Source organism: Globicephala melas, chromosome 7, assembly GCF_963455315.2.
Source record: "Globicephala melas chromosome 7, mGloMel1.2, whole genome shotgun sequence".
NCBI lineage: Eukaryota > Metazoa > Chordata > Mammalia > Artiodactyla > Delphinidae > Globicephala > Globicephala melas.
Genome location: NC_083320.1, coordinates 19,110,973 through 19,131,946, shown reverse-complemented (window position 1 = coordinate 19,131,946; position 20,974 = coordinate 19,110,973). Strand labels below are relative to the sequence as shown.

Sequence of the window (20,974 nt, the reverse complement as noted above, 5' to 3'; positions counted from 1 at the left end):
AAAGCCCCATCATGTTAAATGCAAAATGCATGAAAAAGGGTCAAAACCTAGATGTAAATTAGTGAAACTCTGAATTTCAAAAATTAAGAATATCACAGATTTTCAGGAAGGAAAAGATTATCAACAAAATCAGACTTCTTCTAAGTGTCAGAGTAACAGGATATGATGGGACAGTATATGTAGTATGTTGAGGGGGAAGGCTGTGTCTCACTTAATAATTCTGTATTAAGTCATGTGTGAAAGCCACAGAATTAATTCTCATTTATATGTGGACTCTGAAGAATTCCACTCTCTGAAAAAAAATGTATTCAGAGATGTACTACTGATAACTGGAAGATTAATCAAAATAGAACCTTTTAATGTCAAGTACCTGGTAGAGAGTTCTGATAATGAGTATGGAAATTAATTAAATGTAGAAGGTAAGTCTCAATAGTTAATGTAAACATGGTTAAAAAGCATTGCAAAAATTAAAAATAATTCACATTTTAATGTATCTTGTAAAAAAAAAAACAACCCATTTTTTATAAAAACAATTTGGTTCAACAAAATAAGCGACTAATAGGAGGGAGTCTTTTCAGGGAAAAAAAGATGAGGGCTTCCCTGGTGGTGGAGTAGTTAAGAATTTGCCTGCCAATGCTGGGGACATGGGTTCGAGCCCTGACCCGGGAAGATCCCACACACTGCAGAGCAACTAAGCCCATGTGCCACAACTACTGAGCCTGAGCTCTAGAGCCTGCGAGCCACAACTACTGAATTCCGCACGCCTAGAGCCCATGCTCCGCAACAAGAGAAGCCACCGCAGTGAGAAACCTGTGCACCACGATGAAGAGCAGTCCCTGCTCGCCGCAACTAGAGAAAGCCTGCGAGCAGCAACAAAGATCCAACTCAACCAAAAATTAATAAATTAATTAATAATAATAAAAAAAAGACGAACAAGTATTCTCGAAGAGCTTGATTTTCCACACAGTGATTAAAAGGAAAAAAACCACACACATAGTAACACACACTCAAAAGGCAGAGCAAAATTAACCATTTAGTCAGCACTAAAGCATTTGACAAACTAAGTTCACTTTAGTTCTCACCCCACCAAGCATTCTTATAGATGATAAAGACACTGAACAAAGATATTTATACTCATGACACAGGAATGAAGATAAGAATTAAAACCTTCTAGAAGAGTTTTAGTCACTTGCTGTAAAGAATTAAAAGGGAAAAGAGTTCTCTTAGAGACTACTTACGCTTTACAGATGATGGAGTGCTGAACTTCAAACTCCAAATTACTAATAACAGGGCAAGTGTATACTCTAGTAGCTGAAATATCTGGTGAATTTTCTTCTCCAGGAACAGGTTCAGTCTTCCAGGTTTTATTTAATTTTTCCATATCCTCTTTCAGCTGGTCTAAGCACTGACTTAAAAATTCATGAGCGTCCTAAGAAGGCATAATATCCTTAATAAATTCAAAACATTTCTTGTCAAAACAATAGCTTATTAACACTGTGATCTATATGAGTAAAGCACTTGCAAGTCAAAAACACGTGTGGAAAAAGGCCAGATTTACTCTAATGATTTTGCGGTACATATTTTGTGGAAACAAAACAAAACGACAAATGACATATTTTATATTCCTAAGTTAGATTAGCATAACTAATAAATGAATCACTCCTTCATTTGTTTTTTAAAAATAGAGTGATTTTTCTAAAATAGCCTTTGTAGCTAAAATAGTCCAAGGTCCTACAGTGGCAAACCACATCTATATTACTAATATATGATAAAATACACAGAAGGGTCATACTGAACCTTACCAGAAGTCCTCAGGTTTTCCAACCTGTGATGAACACACATACACAAATCTCACTTTAAAATAAAACTGGGTAACACGCTAAAATCATTTCAATTTTCCCTATCTCTAAGGTGTTTAAAATCAATTAGACCAGCCTCTTAGATAGCTTCATCCACCAGAGAACAGACAGCAGAAGCAAGAAGAACTACAATCCTGCAGCCTGTGGAACAAAAACCACATTCACAGAAACATAGACAAGATGAAAAGGCAGAGGGCTATGTACCAGATGAAAGAACAAGATAAAACCCCAGAAAAACAACTAAATGAAGTGGAGATAGGCAACCTTCCAGAAAAAGAATTCAGAATAATGACAGTAAAGATGATCCAGGACCTCAGAAAAAGAATGGAGGCAAAGATTGAGAAGATGCAAGAAATGTTTAACAAAGATCTAGAAGAATTAAAGAACAAACAAACAGATGAACAATACAATAAGTGAAATGAAAAATACCCTAGAAGGGATCAATAGCAGAATAACTGAGGCAGAAGAATGGATAAGTGACCTGGAAGACAAGAATGGTAGAATTCACTGCTGCGGAACAGAATCAAGAAAACAGAATGATAAGAAATGAAGACAGCCTAAGAGACCTCTGGGACAACATTAAACGCAACAACATTCACATTATAGGGGTCCAAGAAGGAGAAGAGATAGAGAAAGGATGTGAGAAAATATTTGAAGAGATTATAGTCAAAAACTTCCCTAACATGGGAAAGGAAATAGCCACCCAAGTCCAGGAAGTGTAGACAGTCCCATACAGGATAAACCCAAGGAGAAACACACCGAGACACATAGTAATCAAGTTGGCAAAAATTTAAGACAAAAATTACTGAGAGCAGCAAGGGAAAAATGACAAATAACATACAAGGGAACTCCCATAAGGTTAACAGCTGATTTCTCAGCAGAAACTCTACAAGCTAGAAGGGAGTGGCATGATATACTTAAAGTGATGAAACGAAAGAACCTACAACCAAGATTACTCTACCCAGCAAGGATCTCATTCAGATTTGATGGAGAAATCAAAAGCTTTACAGACAAGCAAATGCTAAGAGAATTCAGCACCACCAAACGAGCTCTACAACAAATGCTAAAGGAACTTCTCTAAGTGGGAAATACAAGAGAGGAAAAGGACCTACAAAAACAAACCCAAAACAATTAAGAAAATGGTAATAGGAACACACATATCGATAATTACCTTAAACGTGAATGGATTAAATGCTCCAACCAAAAGACACAGGCTTACTGAATGGATACAAAAACAAGACGCACATATATGCTGTCTACACAAGACCCACTTCAGACCTAGGGACACATACAGACTGAAAGTGAGGGGATGGAAAAAGATATTCCATGCAAATGGAAATCAAAAGAAAGCTGGAGTAGCAATACTCATATCAGATAAAATAGACTTTAAAATAAATGTTACAAGAGACAAGGAAGGACACTACGTAATGATCAAGGGATCAATCCAAGAAGAAGATATAACAATTAAAAATATATATGCACCCAACATAGGAGCACCTCAATACATAAGGCAACTGCTAACAGCTATAAAAGAGGAAATCAACAGTAACACAATAATAGTGGGGGAGTTTTAACACCTCACTTACACCAATGGACAGATCATCCAAACAGAAAATTAATAAGGGCCACAAGCTTTAAATGACACAATAGACCAGATAGATTTAATTCATATTTATAGGACATTCCATCAAAAACAGCAGATTACACTTTCTTCTCAAGTGCGCACAGAACATTCTCCAGGATAGATCACATCTTGGGTCACAAATCAAGCCTCAGTAAATTTAAGAAAACTGAAATAATATCAAGCATCTTTTCTGACCACAACGCTATGAGATTAGAAATCAATTACAGGGAAAAAAACGTAAAAAACACAAACACATGGAGATTAAACAATACATTACTAAATAACCAAGAGATCACTGAAAAAATCAAAGAGGAAATCAAAAAATACCTAGAGACAAATGACAATGAAAACACGACGATCCAAAACCTATGGGATGTGGCAAAAGCAGTTCTAAGAGGGAAGTTTATAGCTATACAAGCCTACCTCAAGAAACAAGAAAAATCTCAAATAAACCATCTAACCTTACACCTAAAGGAACTAGAGAAAGAAGAGCAAACAAAACCCAAAGTTAGCAGAAGGAAAGAAATCATAAAGATCAGAGCAGAAATAAATGCAATAGAAACAAAGAAAACAATAGCAAAGATCAATAAAACTAAAAGCTGGTTCTTTGAGAAGATAAACAAAATTGATAAACCATTAGCCAGACACATCAAGAAAAAGAGGGAGAGGACTCAAATCAATAAAATTAGAAATGAAAAAGGAGAAGTTACAACAGACACCGCAGAAATACAAAGCATCCTAAGAGACTACTACAAGCAACTCTATGCCAATAAAATGGACAACCTGGAAGAAATGGACGAATTCTTAGAAAGGTATAACCTTCCAAGACTGAACCAGGAAGAAATAGAAAATATGAACAGACCAATCACAAGTAATGAAATTGAAACTGTGATTAAAAATCTTCCAACAAATAAAAGTCCAGGACCAGATGGCTTCACAGGTGAATTCTATCAAACATTTAGAGAAGAGCTAACACCCATCCTTCTCAAACTCTTCCAAAAAATTGCAGAGGAAGGAACACTCCCAAACTCATTCTATGAGCCCACCATCACCCTGATACCAAAACCAGACAAAGATACTCCAAAAAAGAAAATTGCAGACCAGTATCACTGATGAACATAGATGCAAAAATTCTCAACAAAATACTAGCAAACAGAAGCCAACAGCACATTAAAAGGATTATATACCATGATCAAATGGGATTTATCCCAGGGATGCAAGGATTCTTCAATATACGCAAATCAATCAATGTGATAAACCATATTAACAAACTGAAGAAGAAAAACCATATGATCATCTCAATAGATGCAGAAAAGCTTTTGACAAAATTTAACACCCATTTATGATAAAAACTCTCCAGAAAGTGGGCATAGAGGGAAACTACCTCAACATAATAAAGGCCATATATGACAAACCCATACCAAACATCATTCTCAATGGTGAAAAACTGAAAGCGTTTCCTCTAAGATCAGGAACAACACAAGGATGTCCACTCTCACCACTATTATTCAACATAGTTTTGGAAGTCCTAGCCATGGCAATCAGAGAAGAAAAAGAAATAAAAGGAATACAAATTGGAAAAGGAGAAGTAAAACTGTCACTCTTTGCAGATGACATGATACTAGACATAGGGAATCCTAAAGATGCCACCAGAAAACTACTAGAGCTAATCAGTGAATTTGGGAAAGCTGCAGGATACAAAATTAATGCACAGAAATCTCTTTCATTCCTATACACTAATGATGAAAAATCTGAAAGAGAAATTAAGGAAACACTCTCATTTACCATTGCAACAAAAAGAATAAAATACCTAGGAATAAACCTACCTAGGGAGACAAAAGACCTGTATGTAGAAAACTATAAGACACTGATGAAAGAAATTAAAGTTGATACCAACAGATGGAGAAACATACCATGTTCTTAGGTCAGAAGAATCAATATTGTGAAAATGACTATACTACCCAAAGCCATCTACAGATTCAATGCAATCCCTATCAAATTACCAATGGCATTTTTTACGGAGCTAGAACAAAAAATTTAAAATGTGTATGGAGACAGAAAAGACCCCAAATAGCCAAAGCAGTCTTGAGGGAAAAAAACGGAGCTGGAGGAATCAGACTCCCTGACTTCAGACTATACTACAAAGCTACAGTAATCAAGACAATATAGTACTGGCACAAAAATAGAAATATAGATCAGTGGAACAAGATAGAAAGCCCAGAGATAAACCCACACACCTATGGTCAACTAAGGAGGCAAGGATATACAATGGAGAAAAGACAGTCTCTTCAATAAATGGTGCTGGGAAAACTGGACAGCTACATGTAAAAGAATGAAATTAGAACACTCCCTAACACCATACACAAAAGTAAACTCAAAATGGATTAGAGACCTAAATGTAAGACCAGACACTATAAAACTCTTAGAGGAAAACATAGGAAGAACACTCTTTGCCATAAATCACAGCAACATCTTTTTTGATCCACCTCCTAGAGTAATGGAAATAAAAACAAAAATAAACAAATGGGACCTAATGAAACGTCAAAGCTTTTGCACAGCAAAGGAAACTGTAAACAAGACGAAAAGACAACCCTCAGAATGGGAGAAAATATTTGCCAACGAATCAACGGACAAAGGATTAATCTCCAAAATATATAAACAGCTCATGCAGCTCAATATTAAAAAAACAAACAACCCAATCCAAAAATGGGCAGAAGACCTAAATAGACATTTCTCCAAAGAAGACATAAAGATGGCCAGGAAGCATATGAAAAGCTGCTCAACATCCCTAACTATTAGAGAAATGCAAATCAAAACTACAATGAGGTACCACCTCACACCAGTTAGAATGGGCAGCATCAGAAAATCTACAAACAACAAATGCTGGAGAGGGTGTGGAGAAAAGGTAACCCTCTTGCACTGTTGGTGGGAATGTAAATTGATACAGCCACTATGGAGAACAGTATGGACGTTCCTTAAAAAACTAAAATTAGAATTACCATATGACCCAGCAATCCCACCACTGGGCATATACCCAGAGAAAACCATAATTGAAAAAGACACAAGCACCCCAATGTTCATCACAGCACTATTTACAATAGCCAGGTAATGGAAGCAACCTAAATGCCCTTCGACAGACAAATGGATAAAGAAGATGTGGTACATATATACAATGGAATATTACTCAGCCATAAAAAGGAATGAAATTGGGTCATTTGTAGAGATGTGGATGGACCTACAGACTGTCACACAGAGTGAAGTCAGAAAGAGAAAAACAAATATTGTATGTTAACGCATATATGTGGAACCTAGAAAAATGGTACAAATGAACCAGTTTACAGGGCAGAAATTGAGACACAGATGTAGAGAACAAACGTATGGACACCAAGGAGGGAAAGTGGCAGGGGGTGGAGGTGTGCTGAAATGGGAGATTGGGATTGATATGTATACACTGATGTATATAAAATGGATGACTAATAAGAACCTGCTGTATAAAAAAATAAATAAAATTCAAAAATAAAAAAAAAAGAAATGGAAAAAATTTAAAAATAAAAACAATTAGTACTCACATTCTGCATATAACCAGAGAATCTCTCTGCTGTAGCTGAAATGGCATTTTTAACCTTCTTGAGTAAATCTTTTTTCGTCTCTGAATTACAGATATCTTTTTTAACAAGCAAGTGTGCAAAGCGCCTGGTAAAAGAGACAAGTTTAGCAGGTTTTACAAAACACTGGATGGTATTATATTTTAAGGACTGCTAACAATGGCACATAAAATTTTAAGTGTCTAATACTCCATTATTCTATAATAAATAAGGTAAAAATGTTACTCAGTAAGTACATAACAGTTACCTGATGAGTGCGTTGAGTGGAATTTTCTTCCATGGGATACCTTGCTTGAGCAAGTCATTTGCAAATGATTGGAGTGAAAACAGAGACTGTAAAATAGCATTCATATAGCAGGTATTTCCCAAATTGGAGAAGCTGAAAATGAAAGAAATAGTACTTTTGAAGACAACAGTAGTTCCTGAAGTATGTTCATTTGAGCAGGGGTTCTCCACTGTAGCATGCATCAGAATCACCTGGAGGGTTTGTTAAAATACATATTGCTGGGCCCCAACTCCAGAGTTTCTGATTCTGTAGGTCTGGACAGGGAAGGTGCAAAAAATGTGCACTTCTAACAGGATCCCAGTTGATACTGATGCAGTATAACATTAATATAACTTAGTTTCATCTCAAGGAAAATTACACATTTTCAAATGAATGCTAAAAAGGACTGGGGACTTACCCAGAATATATATATGCTTAATGGGTACCGCCAAACATTATTCCAAAGTACATATTTAAAAAAAACTTTTGCTTGGAAATATTCTCAAACTTTCAGAAAAGTTGCACAGAATAATATTCTTTACCTAGATTCACCAATTGTTAACCCTTTTGTACTCTGTGCTTTATCATTTAACACCTCTCTCTATATATTTTTCCTGAACCATCTGAGAACAGGCTGCATAGATCATACCCATTTAGTTCTAAATACTTCAGGGTTTATTTCAAAAGAACGAGAACATTCTCTTATATAACCAGAGTACAGTTACAAGCATTATAAAATTTAGTGCTAACATAATACTCTTATCTAATATACCTTCTTTAATCCAATTTTGTCAATTGACCCCATGTTTCTTCACAGCATTTTTTTCTCCCTAAGCACAAGATTCAGTCCAGGATAACATAATGCATTTAGTTTTCATGTCTCTTTAGTTTTCTTCAATCTGGAATAATTCTTACATTTGGACTCAACTCTGTCATGTTGTTATAATTTTACTTATCTATTTGGTGTGTTTTAGAAATATTTCTTTTGGTTTTAAGAAAGGCTTTTTTAAAAATGGTTATATCTGTATTTGTACTTTTTTATAGTGCTCATAACCCTTGTTTTTTAAGTTTTTTTTTTTACTATCTAGTCTGTCCATTTTAAATAGTACTCTTCCCCGTAACCAGTGCTGCAAACAACCAAGATCCAGACCTATATTCAATATTTAGAAACTTAGTATTTGAATTTCTCTTTCTGAGAGTGATTTTTTCTGTGCTTCATCTAAGTCTTTTACTCCTATATATTCTTTTTTCATGAAATCTCTTAAGCCTCTTGTCCCTGGCTCTCAGCACCCACAGGCTTAAAGCAGTGGGAAACAGGAACACTGCTAGAATCTGCTTTGCTTCTCTACCTAGAAAGTAGTTTAAAGGTGATGGTATTCTTTGTTTCCTAGAATGCTAAAGGTTATATGTGTTTTTCTTTGAACTCCTCATACTTTTTATGTTTTGTGGGGGATTTGTGAGGAATACTGGAATTACGTAGCCTCCATTATCCTCTAGACTTGGCAGTTTTCTACTCGGTATTTTTGTTTATTTGTTTGTTTTTTAAGGAGTCCTTAGTCCTGGGTATTTAGCTTACTTGAAATACTGCACTCAAATTCCTGCAAGAAGTCTGAAAAAAGGAAAGTTGGGTACAGGTAGTATACAGAAATTAAAGAAACACTGGAGGTAGAGAGGGAGCCTGGAGCACCAAGGGTAACTCAAGGATATCAAAGGACTCAGAAGGATATGAATGACAGAGACCAAAAGTACACTATAAAATACATAGGAGGAGGCACTAAGAAGATGGGCCAAGTAAGATCAAAGTAGATAGAAATAAGATATGGATGAAAAATGTTCACAAAATAGGACAGACTAATATAAAAACGTTGTCTGGTAAGGAAGCAGCAAGATAATAATTTGAGGCAGAACAATTAGAATGAAGAAGAAAGGAAATTAAGAATTAAACTGGATGGTAAACATTTTAGAAGACAAAGCAAAAAAGAAGAGGCTCAGAGAAGAACAGTAAGTACAGAAGAAAGTGAAATGTTTTCACTACAAGTTTTATGTTTTTTTCTGCTAAAATATGAGGCAAATAAACTACTATGGATAAACCAAACTGGCAGACACCAGTCACTCAACTAAAAAGGTAATCCGAAAGCTGGGGAAAAACAGTAATCTGAGTGAGATTAAAAACAAAAAAGCTGGTAGGTTTTGGGAAAGCAATGTGGTAAGAGTAATCAAAAATTTCAAAGTGCCTCTGGTAGTCTTAACAATTCTATTTCCAAGAATTTTTCCTATAGAAAAGTTCTAACAAATATTAAAAACACATGTGTATATAAATGTTTGTTTTAGCCTGGATTATAATTGGAAAAAAGGGGAATCTAAATGCACACTAACATGGTTAAAGGTTATGTACTAGCATAAGAGGATGCCCATAATTAATGTGGGGTAGAAAGAAATCAGGGAACAGAGAAGTAATATAGCATAGTGATTAAGAATGCAAGTGAACATGGTGATCATTTTGAAATGTACAGAAATATTGAATCACTATGTTGTGCATCAGTACTAACATAGTGTTGTAAGTCACTTATACTTCAAAAATAAATAAATAAACAAACAAACTCACAGAAAAGATCAGATCAGTGGTTACTGGATGTGGGGAGTAGGGGAAGGGGGACCTGGATGAATGTGGTGAAAAGGTACAAACTTCCAGTTATCAGATAAATAATTACTAGGAATATAATGTACAACATGATTAATATAATTAACATTGCTATATGTTATATAGGAGAGTTGTTAAGAGAGTAAATCCTAAGAGTTCTCAAGGATTCTTGAGAAAGGAAAAAATATTTTTTCTAGGGAACTCTCCTACACTGTTGGTGGGAATGTAAATTGGTGCAGCCACTGTGAAAAACAGTATGGAGGTTCCTCAGAAAAGTAAAAATAGAATTACCATATGATCCAGCAATCCCAATCCTGGGCATATATCCAGACAAAACTATAATTCAAAAAGATACATAAACCCCTATGTTCATAGCAGCACTATTCACAACAGGCAAGACATGGAAACAACCTAAAATGTCCATCGACAGATAAATGGATAAAGAAGATGTGGTATATATACACAATGGAATATTACTCGGCCATAAAAAAGAATGAAATAATGCCATATGCAGCAACATGGATGCAACTAGGTATTACCATACTAACTGAAGTAAGTCAGAAAGAGAAAGACAAATACCATGATATCACTTATATGAGGAATCTAAAATATGACACAAATGAACCTATCTATGAAACAGAAACAGAACCACAGACATAGATAAGACTGCTGGTTGCCAAGAGAAAGGGGGCTGGGGGGAGGGAAAGAGTGGGAGATTGGGGTTAGCAGATGTAAGCTATTATATATAGAATGGATAAACAACAAGGTCCTACTGTATAGCACAGATAACTATATTCAAGAGCCTATGATAGTATGATAGGGCTTCCCTGGTGGCACAGTGATTAAGAATCCACCTGCCAATGCAGGGGACATGGGTTCGAGCCCTGGTCTGGGAAGATCCCACATGCCATGGAACAACTAAGCCCGTGCGCCACAACTACTGAGCCTGCGCTCTAGAGCCTGCAAGTCACAACTACTGAACCCGTATGCCACAACTACTGAAGCCCGCACGCCTAGAGCCCATGCTCCACATCAAGAAAAGCCACTGCAATGAGAAGCCTGCGCACCTCAACGAAGAGTAGCCCCCCACTCACCACAACTAGAGAAAGCCCACGTGCTGCAACGAAGACCCAACACAGCCAAAAATAAATAAATTAAATAAATTTTAAAAATAGCCTATGATAAACCATCATGGAAAAGATATTAAAAAAAACAATGTATATATATATGTATAACTGAATCACTTTGCTGTATAGCAGAAATTAACACAACATTGTAAATCAACTACACTTCAATTAAAAAAATAATTTTTCTTTTGTTTTATATCTATATAAGATGATGGATATTCACTAAACTTATTGTGGTAATCATTTCATGATGTATGTAAGTCAAATCATTATGCTGTACAATTTAAACTTACACAGTGCTGTACATCAATTATATCTCAATAAAATTGTAAGGAAAAAAATACAAGTGCAGTCCAACTGCCTAGATTTACTACTGCTGTACTACAACACCTCAAGTAAGTTAATTAACTTCTCTAAGGCTCAGTTACGTCATCTATAAAAACAGATTTTTTAATATGTCTAGCTCAGAGAGCTACTGCGAAGATTTAAAGAAAAAAATTCATTTAAATGCTTAGCACAGTCTCTGGCACATAACAAACACTTTAGATAAAGCTGCTATTATTATTATAGTTATTATACCATGGTCTCATTTTTGGGTGTTTAATAAGAATATAAGTATGAAGGGGCTGGGAAGGATATAAATAAAATTAATGTTGAAGTATCTCAGGAGATGATGTGTATGGGACTTAAGAATATGCACTTTCTGCTTTATGACAAATGTTTATATATATATATATGCATATACATTTTTTCAAAGTTTGAAAATCAGAGGCCAGATAATGGACTGAATTTTATGGATGTGATAAATCTTTAATAAGTGAGCAAATATTTGAGAACTAAATTAATATGACTGCTTTAATCATTTTTTTATACCAAGTAAAACATACTTCAGTTGAATCACTTTATAAAAAGAAAGCAAAATAAAAGAATTTACCTACCCCTGCAGTTGCTGCTGTTGGTGAGAGGAAAGGGGCACTCTTGGTTTGTTCCAGCCGGTGTAATCCTGGTTACACCTCAGTTTTTTAACAGAAAGAGGAGCTGGCTGAGGAAGAAATCCCAAACTTCTTTTGGCAGAGGGAGTTTGGCTTGTAATATTAGTCCTATAAAAAAGAAAAAATGAAGAAGCATAACAATTTTGAATGTTACTTTTTTCCCCTAGTAGATTCAGAGAAGTCAAGGTCTAGGGGAAAAAAATCCTAAATTTGAGGAAATATCAGTAATAATGATCACCTGGGAGAAAATTTCACAAATGTAAATCAGCAAATCTGTTGATAGGGAGCTGAAGGCATAATACTGTACCTACATAACCTATAATCAAAATAATGCAAGTTAATGGCTTGAGAAAAGCCATAAATAGTTTTACTTCTTTATTCACTTTTATCCACTTAATGACTATCATACATTAGTTTACCTAGTCTTGAAAACATTTAGGCAGTGAACTTTTTCCACTGTTAGACAACAAATATTCTTACCCAATCTCCTTGAGAACTTACTCTGATTTATATGCTTAGCAGTGAAAATGGTAGGAGTATTTTCATTTAAAGTTTTCCTAGATAGTGACTGTTTTCCAAAAAGGCTGTACTAATTTATATTTCCATCAGTAGTGAATTTCCCTTTCTTTACATGGTCTCCATTACATTATTATCACTCTAAAGAGTGAAACATGATCTCATTGTTATTTTGTTTTATATTTTCCTGATTACTACCAAAGTTGAACATATCAATCTTTTCTTTATGGTTTCAATTTCTGTGTCTTGTTTAAGACTCACTCTGCAGGGACGTCCCTGGTGGCGCAGTGGATAAGAATCTGCCTTCCAATGCAGGGGACATGAGTTCGAGCCCTGGTCTGTGAAGATCCCACATGCCGCGGAGCAACTAAGCCCGTGCACCACAACTAGTGAGCCTGCGAGCCACAACTACTGAGCCCACTTGCCACAACTACTGAAGCCCGCATGCCTAAAGCCCATGCTCCGCAACGAGAAGCCATCGCAATGAGAAGCCTGCACACCGCAACTAAGAGTAGGCCCCACTCGCCGCAACTAGAGAAAGCCAGCACACAGCAACGGAGACCCATTGCAGCCAAAAATAAATGAATAATTTTTTTTAAAAAAAGAATCATTCTGTAATGTAAGGTCAGAGAAATGTCTTCCTATATTTTCTTTTAAAAGTTTAAAATCTTGTTTTCCCTCCTACTCAGTTCTTCAAGCTGTTTGGACATTTACTTTTTGCATCTTGTAAAGCAGGAATTAGGATTTACTTTTTTATAAGGAAAAACCAATTGTCCCCAAACAACTTATTGTCTGCCTAGGCCATCTGTTAGCCAGCGTCTGTTTTTTTTACTCAAGAAAAAAAAATTGTGAAATAGAATACAGAAAAATATATAAAAATCAAATGTGTAACACTGTGGTACAGGATGTTGATACTGAGGGAAGTTTTGTGTGTGAGGGAGGATGGGGGTATTAGGTACACTTTGCACTTTCTTTTCAATTTTGCTGTGAACCTAAAACTGCTCTAGAAAGAAAAGTTTATTAACTAAAAATCAAATGTGGAGCTTAACAATATTTTTATAAAGCAAACACATATGTAAACAACCATTAATGTCAAAAACCTCCAAGTACCCCTTCCCAGTCACAACCCCGTTCCTCTACCCTAAAAGTTACCATTAGCTTTCTATCAGTTTTATTTCTTACTATGTACTCCTACATATTATAGTGTGGACAATGAAAGGTATATCTGTTTTCATCCTTTTGCTTTCAACCTTTCTCCATCTTTATACTGTAGTTGTCTTTTAAACAGCACATGGATTATTATTCTTCCTTTAAAATCCAGTCTTTCTCTTTTTAACTGAAATATTTAGTGTATTTATATTTAATGTCATTACTGATTTAGGTTAATAACTCAAAATCTTTGTCTACTAATTCTATCTTATGTGTCATTTCTGAGTATTTATTAATTTTTCTCTTCTTATGAGTTATATTTTCCTGTTTGTAAGCTTAGTAATATTTTCTTGGATGTCAGACATTGTGAATTTTATCTTGTGGGGTGCTGTGTATTTTTTATTTCTATAAACATTCTCAAATTTTGTTCTGGGATGTGCTGAGGTTACCAGGAAACAGTTTGATCTTTTTCGATCTTGCTTTTAAGGTTTGTCATGTGGGAAAAGAGCAGCAATTTGTCTAGGGATAGTTTTTCCTCACTATGAGGCGAGACCTTTCTTAGGCATTCAAATTGCTGCTATTAGGAACAGGAACTATGCCTGGCTTTATGTATACTCCAAGTATTATTCCCTTACATCCTTTTGGGTGGTTCTTTCCCTGGCCTTGACTAGTTTCCTCACCTGCATATGCTGCTCAGCATTCAAAATGAATACTCAAGGGGACCCTCTGCAATTCCTTCTCTGTGCAGCTTTCCCCTCTAGTACTCTGCTCGGTGAATTCTAGCTGCCCTTGGCCTCCCCGGACTCCTAGCTCCAGTTCTTCAACTCAGGAAGAGCACAGGGCTGGCTCTGCATGGTTCCCCCTCCTTGTGTAGCAACCTGGAAACTTTTGACTAGGAAGCAAGCTGAGGCAGTCATAAGCTTAATTTGTTTCCCATCTCTCAGGGATCCCTGTCCTTCACTGACTCATGTCCAATGTCTCAAGATCCATTGTTTCATACAGTTTGCCCAGGTTCTTAGTTGTTTCATGAAGGAGGGTAATCTGGTCCCTGTTATTCCATCTTGGCCAGAAGTGGAAGTCACCTTTAACTTTTTAATATGTCTATGTTAACTGTGGCCTCCTCTCAAACAAAAAATGAACTTAAAATGTTTTAATTTCCCTGTACTTTTCTCCACTCCTTTATTTCTTCTTATTGTATAATATTTTATTAATTTTTCATTTTTAATTCTATCATTATCATTTTATAAAAACTATCAAAATGTATTTAGATGCACAGAATAAGCCCGGAAGGATATTAGTAACAGTAGTTGCCTCTTGAAAGAAAATGAACAAGTAAGAGTTAGATTTATTTTTCACTGTATGCACCCTGAAACTTTTGAAGTTTCTACCATATGCTCTTATTACTTATACAAAAGAATAAATTTTAAAGGTATTTAATTTTTAAATATGCTTAACATTTTTTTTGCTCACTGATTTTTCTTACTTCTACTCCTTTTGTTCAGTTTTCTTCTTGCTAAATAAGTCCTGTCTTTGTATATCTAAAACCAGCAATTTTTTAGAAGTTGTTTCCATCTTTTTTTTTTTTTTGCGGTACACGGGCCTCTCACTGTTGTGGCCTTTCCCGTTGCGGAGCACAGGCTCTGGACGCGCAGGCTCAGCGGCCATGGCTTATAGGCCCAGCCGCTCCGCGGCATGTGGGATCCTCCCGGACCAGGGCACGAATCCGTGTCCCCTGCATCGGCAGGTGGACTCTTAACCACTGTGCCACCAGGGAAGCCCTGTTTTCATCTTTTGAACTTAATAAACATGTCGTTCTTTTTTCTTTTTTTTTTGGCTGCACGGTGCAGCATGCGGAACTTCCCCGACCAGTGATCGAAACTGTGCCCCCTGCATTGGAAGCACGGAGTCTTTTTTTTAAAAATTAATTAATTTACTTATTTTATTTTTGGCTGCCTTGAGTCTTCGTTGCTGTGTGCAGGCTTTTTCTAGTTGTGGCGAGCGGGGGCTACTCTTCGTTGTGGTGCACTGGCTTCTCATTGCGGTGGCTTTTCTTGTTGTGGAGCATGGGCTCTAGGCACGTGGGCTTCAGTTGTTGGAAGCAAGGAGTCTTAACCACTGGACCACCAGGGAAGTTCTGTCTGCATTCTTGAATTAAAATTTAGCTGGATATGGAATTCTTTGATATTATTACTCCAGTGTCTTCTGTTCCTATTGTTGCTAATGTCAGTTTTCCTTTTATAGACAATATTTTTCTTTCTCTTAGCTTTTAAAATTTCTTTACCCATCATCTTCTACAATGTGGATTTTTAAAAAATATATTGGCTGTTTGGCATTTGTTGAGGCATTTCAATGTGGACTTCCATCATTTTCACCCATTCTTTCTTTGACAAATTCCTTGCCTTTTTTCTCCACAGTCTTTTTCTTTTTTTTTCCAAAATGCTATTAAGACATGGAGGGTAGACCAAGGAGCCCAACATAATTCTCCTAATTTCATTTACATTTACCATCTCCTCTCTGTGCTACATCCCATGATCATGCATTTTTGATGTGTTTAGTAGCTGTATCAGTCTGGACCTCTAACCTGCATAGGACTTTATATCAGGGGTTCAGAACTCTTGCCCCTATGCAGGTAACACTACAGCAGATGCCAATCATTGCAATTCCCATTTTTGGGTTTGCTCTCTGTTTAGGGAGCATCAGGCAAGCAGCATATTTATGGTTCCAAACTCAGGTAGTTACACAGAAGTGTTGCGCCTTGATTTACTAGCACAGAGAACAGTTCTAGATACCCAGCTTCACGTAGCTTCATATAAGAAACCAAATTCTAGTCTGGGGTCATGTTCAGTTCCCAATCTCATGCTGGTTTTGAAGACCCAGCCCTAAATACCTGACTCCAGTCTGTGTTTTGTAAGTGCTTTATGGCTTCAGCCTTTACTCAGTATTAGTTTGCTCACCAATCTGGAAATTTTCACCTTATCCTTGAGTGCAGCTTTGCATTAAAAGAAATTTTTATTTCCTCAATCATTCCTAGGTGCAATGAATATTCTCATTCTATTATTTTGAGAAGAAATTTGTATTGTATTTAATAAATCACTTGAAAACCAAATTTAGTTCTTTTTTTTTCAACTTAGATTCCTTTAAGATTCTTCTAATAAGCAGAAATGTCAAGCTTCCTCTGCCTTAAATTCAAAAAACTTAGTTACCACTGCAGTCATAAGGTGCTTGACAGATACCACCCAAGGTTAAATATACCTAAATATACAATATCAAATTCTTTATTTCACCTTAATCATTTAATACAAATAATCCAGATGTCTTTCCACTTTGAATTAAATTCTAGTAAAAAACAAAATATGACTTAATAAGTCATTACACATCGTATCTATTATACACCATTACCCTCACTTTTTATCATTATCATTGCCCCTCTGTGCAGCATTCCATGATCACACCTCCTTGACAAGTGCTTAGCAGCTGCCTTACACATTCATACCCAATAAACCTCGAAAAATTTATATCTCTAGAATCAGCAATTAAATTTCTGACTAGCCTTTTCCAGTTAAAGATACCCACTAATGTGAAACTTTTGCTTTTTAAAGAAAATGCCTTAACTTTTGGTAGGTAGCTTAACAAATACACAGGCAACAAAGGCAATTTTAAAATGCCCCAAAGGACAGATCATATGTTCATCACTTGGAACAATGGAAAATACACTGGTCTAGTATCTGATCACACTGCCAGTCATAACCTGTGGCCTCAGTACAAATCTTCCTACACATCAGTTTATTCTTGTGTTGAAAAACATAAAATATAAGAGTTTGAACTAAAACATTTCTAGAGTAGTTTCTAACTAAAATGTCATGAATCTATAATTCTCATCAATTTTGTTATTTTAAATTAGGGTATTCATTTACAGCACAATGCACAGCCCATCCCATCATTTAATATTCTGAAGAAGAAAGCTCTTCAAGTTCTTCACAAGGCATATAACCAATGCATACCTGTCTAGGTTAGTGCTGCCAGGAGAGTAGTCCTTGGATGCAGCTCTGCTACCATAAAAAGATGATGACTGCAAAGGTAAAAGCCCTAAAAAATGAACAGACACAGGAAACGTTTAATTCCTAAATCAACCATTCAAGTTCATTTAATAATAAAATTATGCATTGGGCCTGTTTATATTTAAACTCTTTTTTTCCCCTTCTTTTCATCAAAATAATACATATATACACATGTTAAAAGATCAAACACTGTGGAAAACATAACAGGTCATAAAAGAATACTCTCCAGCCCTAAAGCTCCACAAATTTTGCTTCCAGTTTCTAACCATTTTTTGAAACTTAGTTTTTCTGATTTCCTCCATAACATTAAATAATGTTTCTATAATTTCTTCATTTATTCATTTTTAAACAATATCAGCTGACTCCCTTTTTGAAAAATTAGAAATAATTTCTTATTTACATCACCCCTACTCTTGTTCTCCTCTCTCCAACCAATTACCAGTTGTGTTATTTATTTATTTTTTGGCCGTGCCACGTGGCTTGCAGGATCTTAGTTCCATGACCAGGGATTGAACCTGGGCCCACGGCAGTAAAAGCGCCGAGTCCTAACCACTGGACTGCCAGGGAACTCCCCATCAGTTGTGTTATTTTAGTTCTACTGATTAACTTTGCAACTTTAACACACTTAAACTTTCTACATTTTATTCCATGAACCTTTTTATCACTTGACCGTTTACTTCCTCCTCTCTCTCCTCTTCTACATCAACTTTTGTAAGACGTACCTTGACTTCAACAGTATTAAGGATCATTACATCTTTAAGTATTGTTTTCTAACTATAGGTTGATTGCAAAAACTTAAAACCAATAAGTGGAGTTTACATAATGTATTATTATTTCAGAGGTAAGAATTATATTAGAGATACTTCTTTCTGTAGGAGTCCAATGTTACAACTCTGAACCACTAAAAGGAGACCGTTCCTAGAGTCCTGATCAAATGAATTCTCGTAAACTCCTAAATTATCAAAATCATGCCGTATTTTAGCTTGCTTCAATTTAATTTCAAGTTGAACAGTATTCAAATCAATACCAGATACTTGAGTCTTTAAGGAGTTTAGAGGATCAGAGAGATATGTTAAGTATAGGAAACACTAATAAAAATTCAGGGACAGTCTAACTTTTAGTTTTTGTAAAAACAAGGAACAAGTGAACTTAAACAACTGCTTCAGGCAATAATTTCAAGATCTTCTGGAACTTCTAATAAGTAGCAACACTGATGAACTTTAATTTCAACTGCTTTAACTCCCTGGATTCATTCCATGGTTCAGGTACTTTGACAATGAAATAACTTAATTCTAGGTAGTAAAACAGGGGAAAAGGCAAAGCTTAAATTCCTTGCAAGCAAAATTAAAATTCCCTTATAGTTCTAATATTTTAAAAAATATTTTAGCCAAGTACTAGATACAAATTGGTACCTGATAACTAGTACTGAATTACACAGTATTCCTGAATAATGTAGAGAAATATGCCCCAGTTTAGGTTTCTATTTCTAGTCTAATACAATCCATCATACAATAAATGAGTATCTTATAAAAAGACCAAATACTTACCTGATGTCCTATTCTCTTCTGACTGTTTCAAACTCAGCTGCTTCTCTCTACTGCTGGTTAAATACTTTCTTGAGGGATCTGTCATAGCCTTGTTGTTCCTACAGTTAATAATTTAATTCAAATATATATATGTATAAGGATACAATTCTTAATTTTAAATAGTTGTCATTAAAAATCTACATTTCAATTGCCAAATTCATTGATTTGCTTGGAAGTTAGGTTATAAGGTGTCAAAGCCTTAAGCAAATGAGGATCATAAAAATAAGCTTTCATTACCTAGTCAAAAGCCAATTTAATCCATAACCCTGGTAATTAGGCAAAAATGAAGGAGTATTTTCTTTATACAAAAGTCAAACCAGAGACACCAATATTATATAGGTTTTCTTAGCCGAAAGCAAGGCCAGATGAAATGATTCAGCTACTAAGACCAAAAGAATCAAGAACTAAGCTAAAAAAATTAAAATTAAAAAAAATTTTAAATAAATAAAATTTTTAAAAAAGTAAACTATTCAAGCTTGATACTGAATAGGTTTAAAAAGTAAAACAGGACTTCCCTGGTGGCACAGTGGTTAGGAATCCGCCTGCCAACACAAGGGACATGGGTTCGATCCCTGGTCCAGGAAGATCCCACATGCCACAGAGCAACTAAGTCCGTGTGCCACAACTACTGAAGCCCATGTGCCAAGAGCCTGTGCACGCAAGAAAGAGTAGCCCCCACTCAACTCAACTAATAGAAAGCCTGCGCGCAGCAACGAAGACCCAACGCAGCCAAAACTAAATAAATAAATACATTTATATATATATATATGAAAAGTAAAACAAAATCCAAAATGTTCTTATAGTTTATGTAATTTGAAATACTATTTACTAAATGTCAACATTTCAATTCATAGTGATTAAACAATTTTAAGTTCGTGAAGACAAAATTAAAATTTCTTAAGCCCCCTTTCCCCCCTCTATTATTCCCAAATACCTGGACCTATATTAAGTAGAGTGGGTCCATTCAGAAACATGCTCATGCTTTGATTAAAAGTGCTAATTTTAGGAGAACCATCATGAATAAAGCCTGTAAGCAGACAATGTAGACGCTCCACCCAGATTCCCTCTGGCCCCATTTTTGTGTCCTCTCGTCCACACCAATTTAGGTATTTTTTGTTTGTTTTCAATTTTTTTTTATATTGGAGTATAGTTGATTAACAATGGTGCCTTACTTTCAGGTGTACTGCAAAGTGATTCAGTTATACATATACGCATATCTATTCTTTTTCAAGTTCTTCAATTTAGGGTTTTTTTTTTTAATTTTTTGATAGCCTATACCTAGGGTTCTTCTTCAAAGGATTGCCCTCAAGCTACTACAGAGACTTTGCCTGCACTCTCAGAGAGTCACAAGTAAGGTCAGGTGCTAAAGTATAGAAGCCCAGCTCCCCTGCCTTGGATTAGAACAGTTTTAAGGTGAAATTTATATAACAGATTTTTCTCTCTGGGATTAGGATGAATCCTAACCTCTGCATTTTTCTGCTCAGAGATCAGATTTCTGTCTGAGATCACACGCATTCTTTGTTTCTTGCACTTCAATATCTTGCTTCCCCCA

At 35.7% G+C, this 20,974-nt stretch overlaps 1 protein-coding gene and 1 non-coding gene across 6 annotated transcripts in view; both read right to left on the bottom strand.

Annotated features, from left to right (window-relative positions):
* USP37 (ubiquitin specific peptidase 37) overlaps positions 1–20,974 on the bottom strand; it is a 90,221-nt gene that overhangs the window by 40,707 nt on the left and 28,540 nt on the right. For all 5 annotated transcript variants that reach the window (XM_030848924.2, XM_060301857.1, XM_030849076.2 and 2 more), the window contains 6 exons: positions 19,384–19,481; positions 17,780–17,864; positions 12,060–12,221; positions 7,336–7,467; positions 7,053–7,176; positions 1,239–1,429 (listed from right to left, as the gene is read on the bottom strand). In XM_030848924.2, coding sequence (XP_030704784.1) covers positions 1,239–1,429; positions 7,053–7,176; positions 7,336–7,467; positions 12,060–12,221; positions 17,780–17,864; positions 19,384–19,481 — 792 coding nt within the window. The remainder of the gene's footprint in view (positions 1–1,238; positions 1,430–7,052; positions 7,177–7,335; positions 7,468–12,059; positions 12,222–17,779; positions 17,865–19,383; positions 19,482–20,974) is intronic.
* On the bottom strand, positions 18,331–18,403 carry TRNAK-UUU (transfer RNA lysine (anticodon UUU)). The gene has a single exon. It is a non-coding gene; the product is annotated as a tRNA-Lys (tRNA).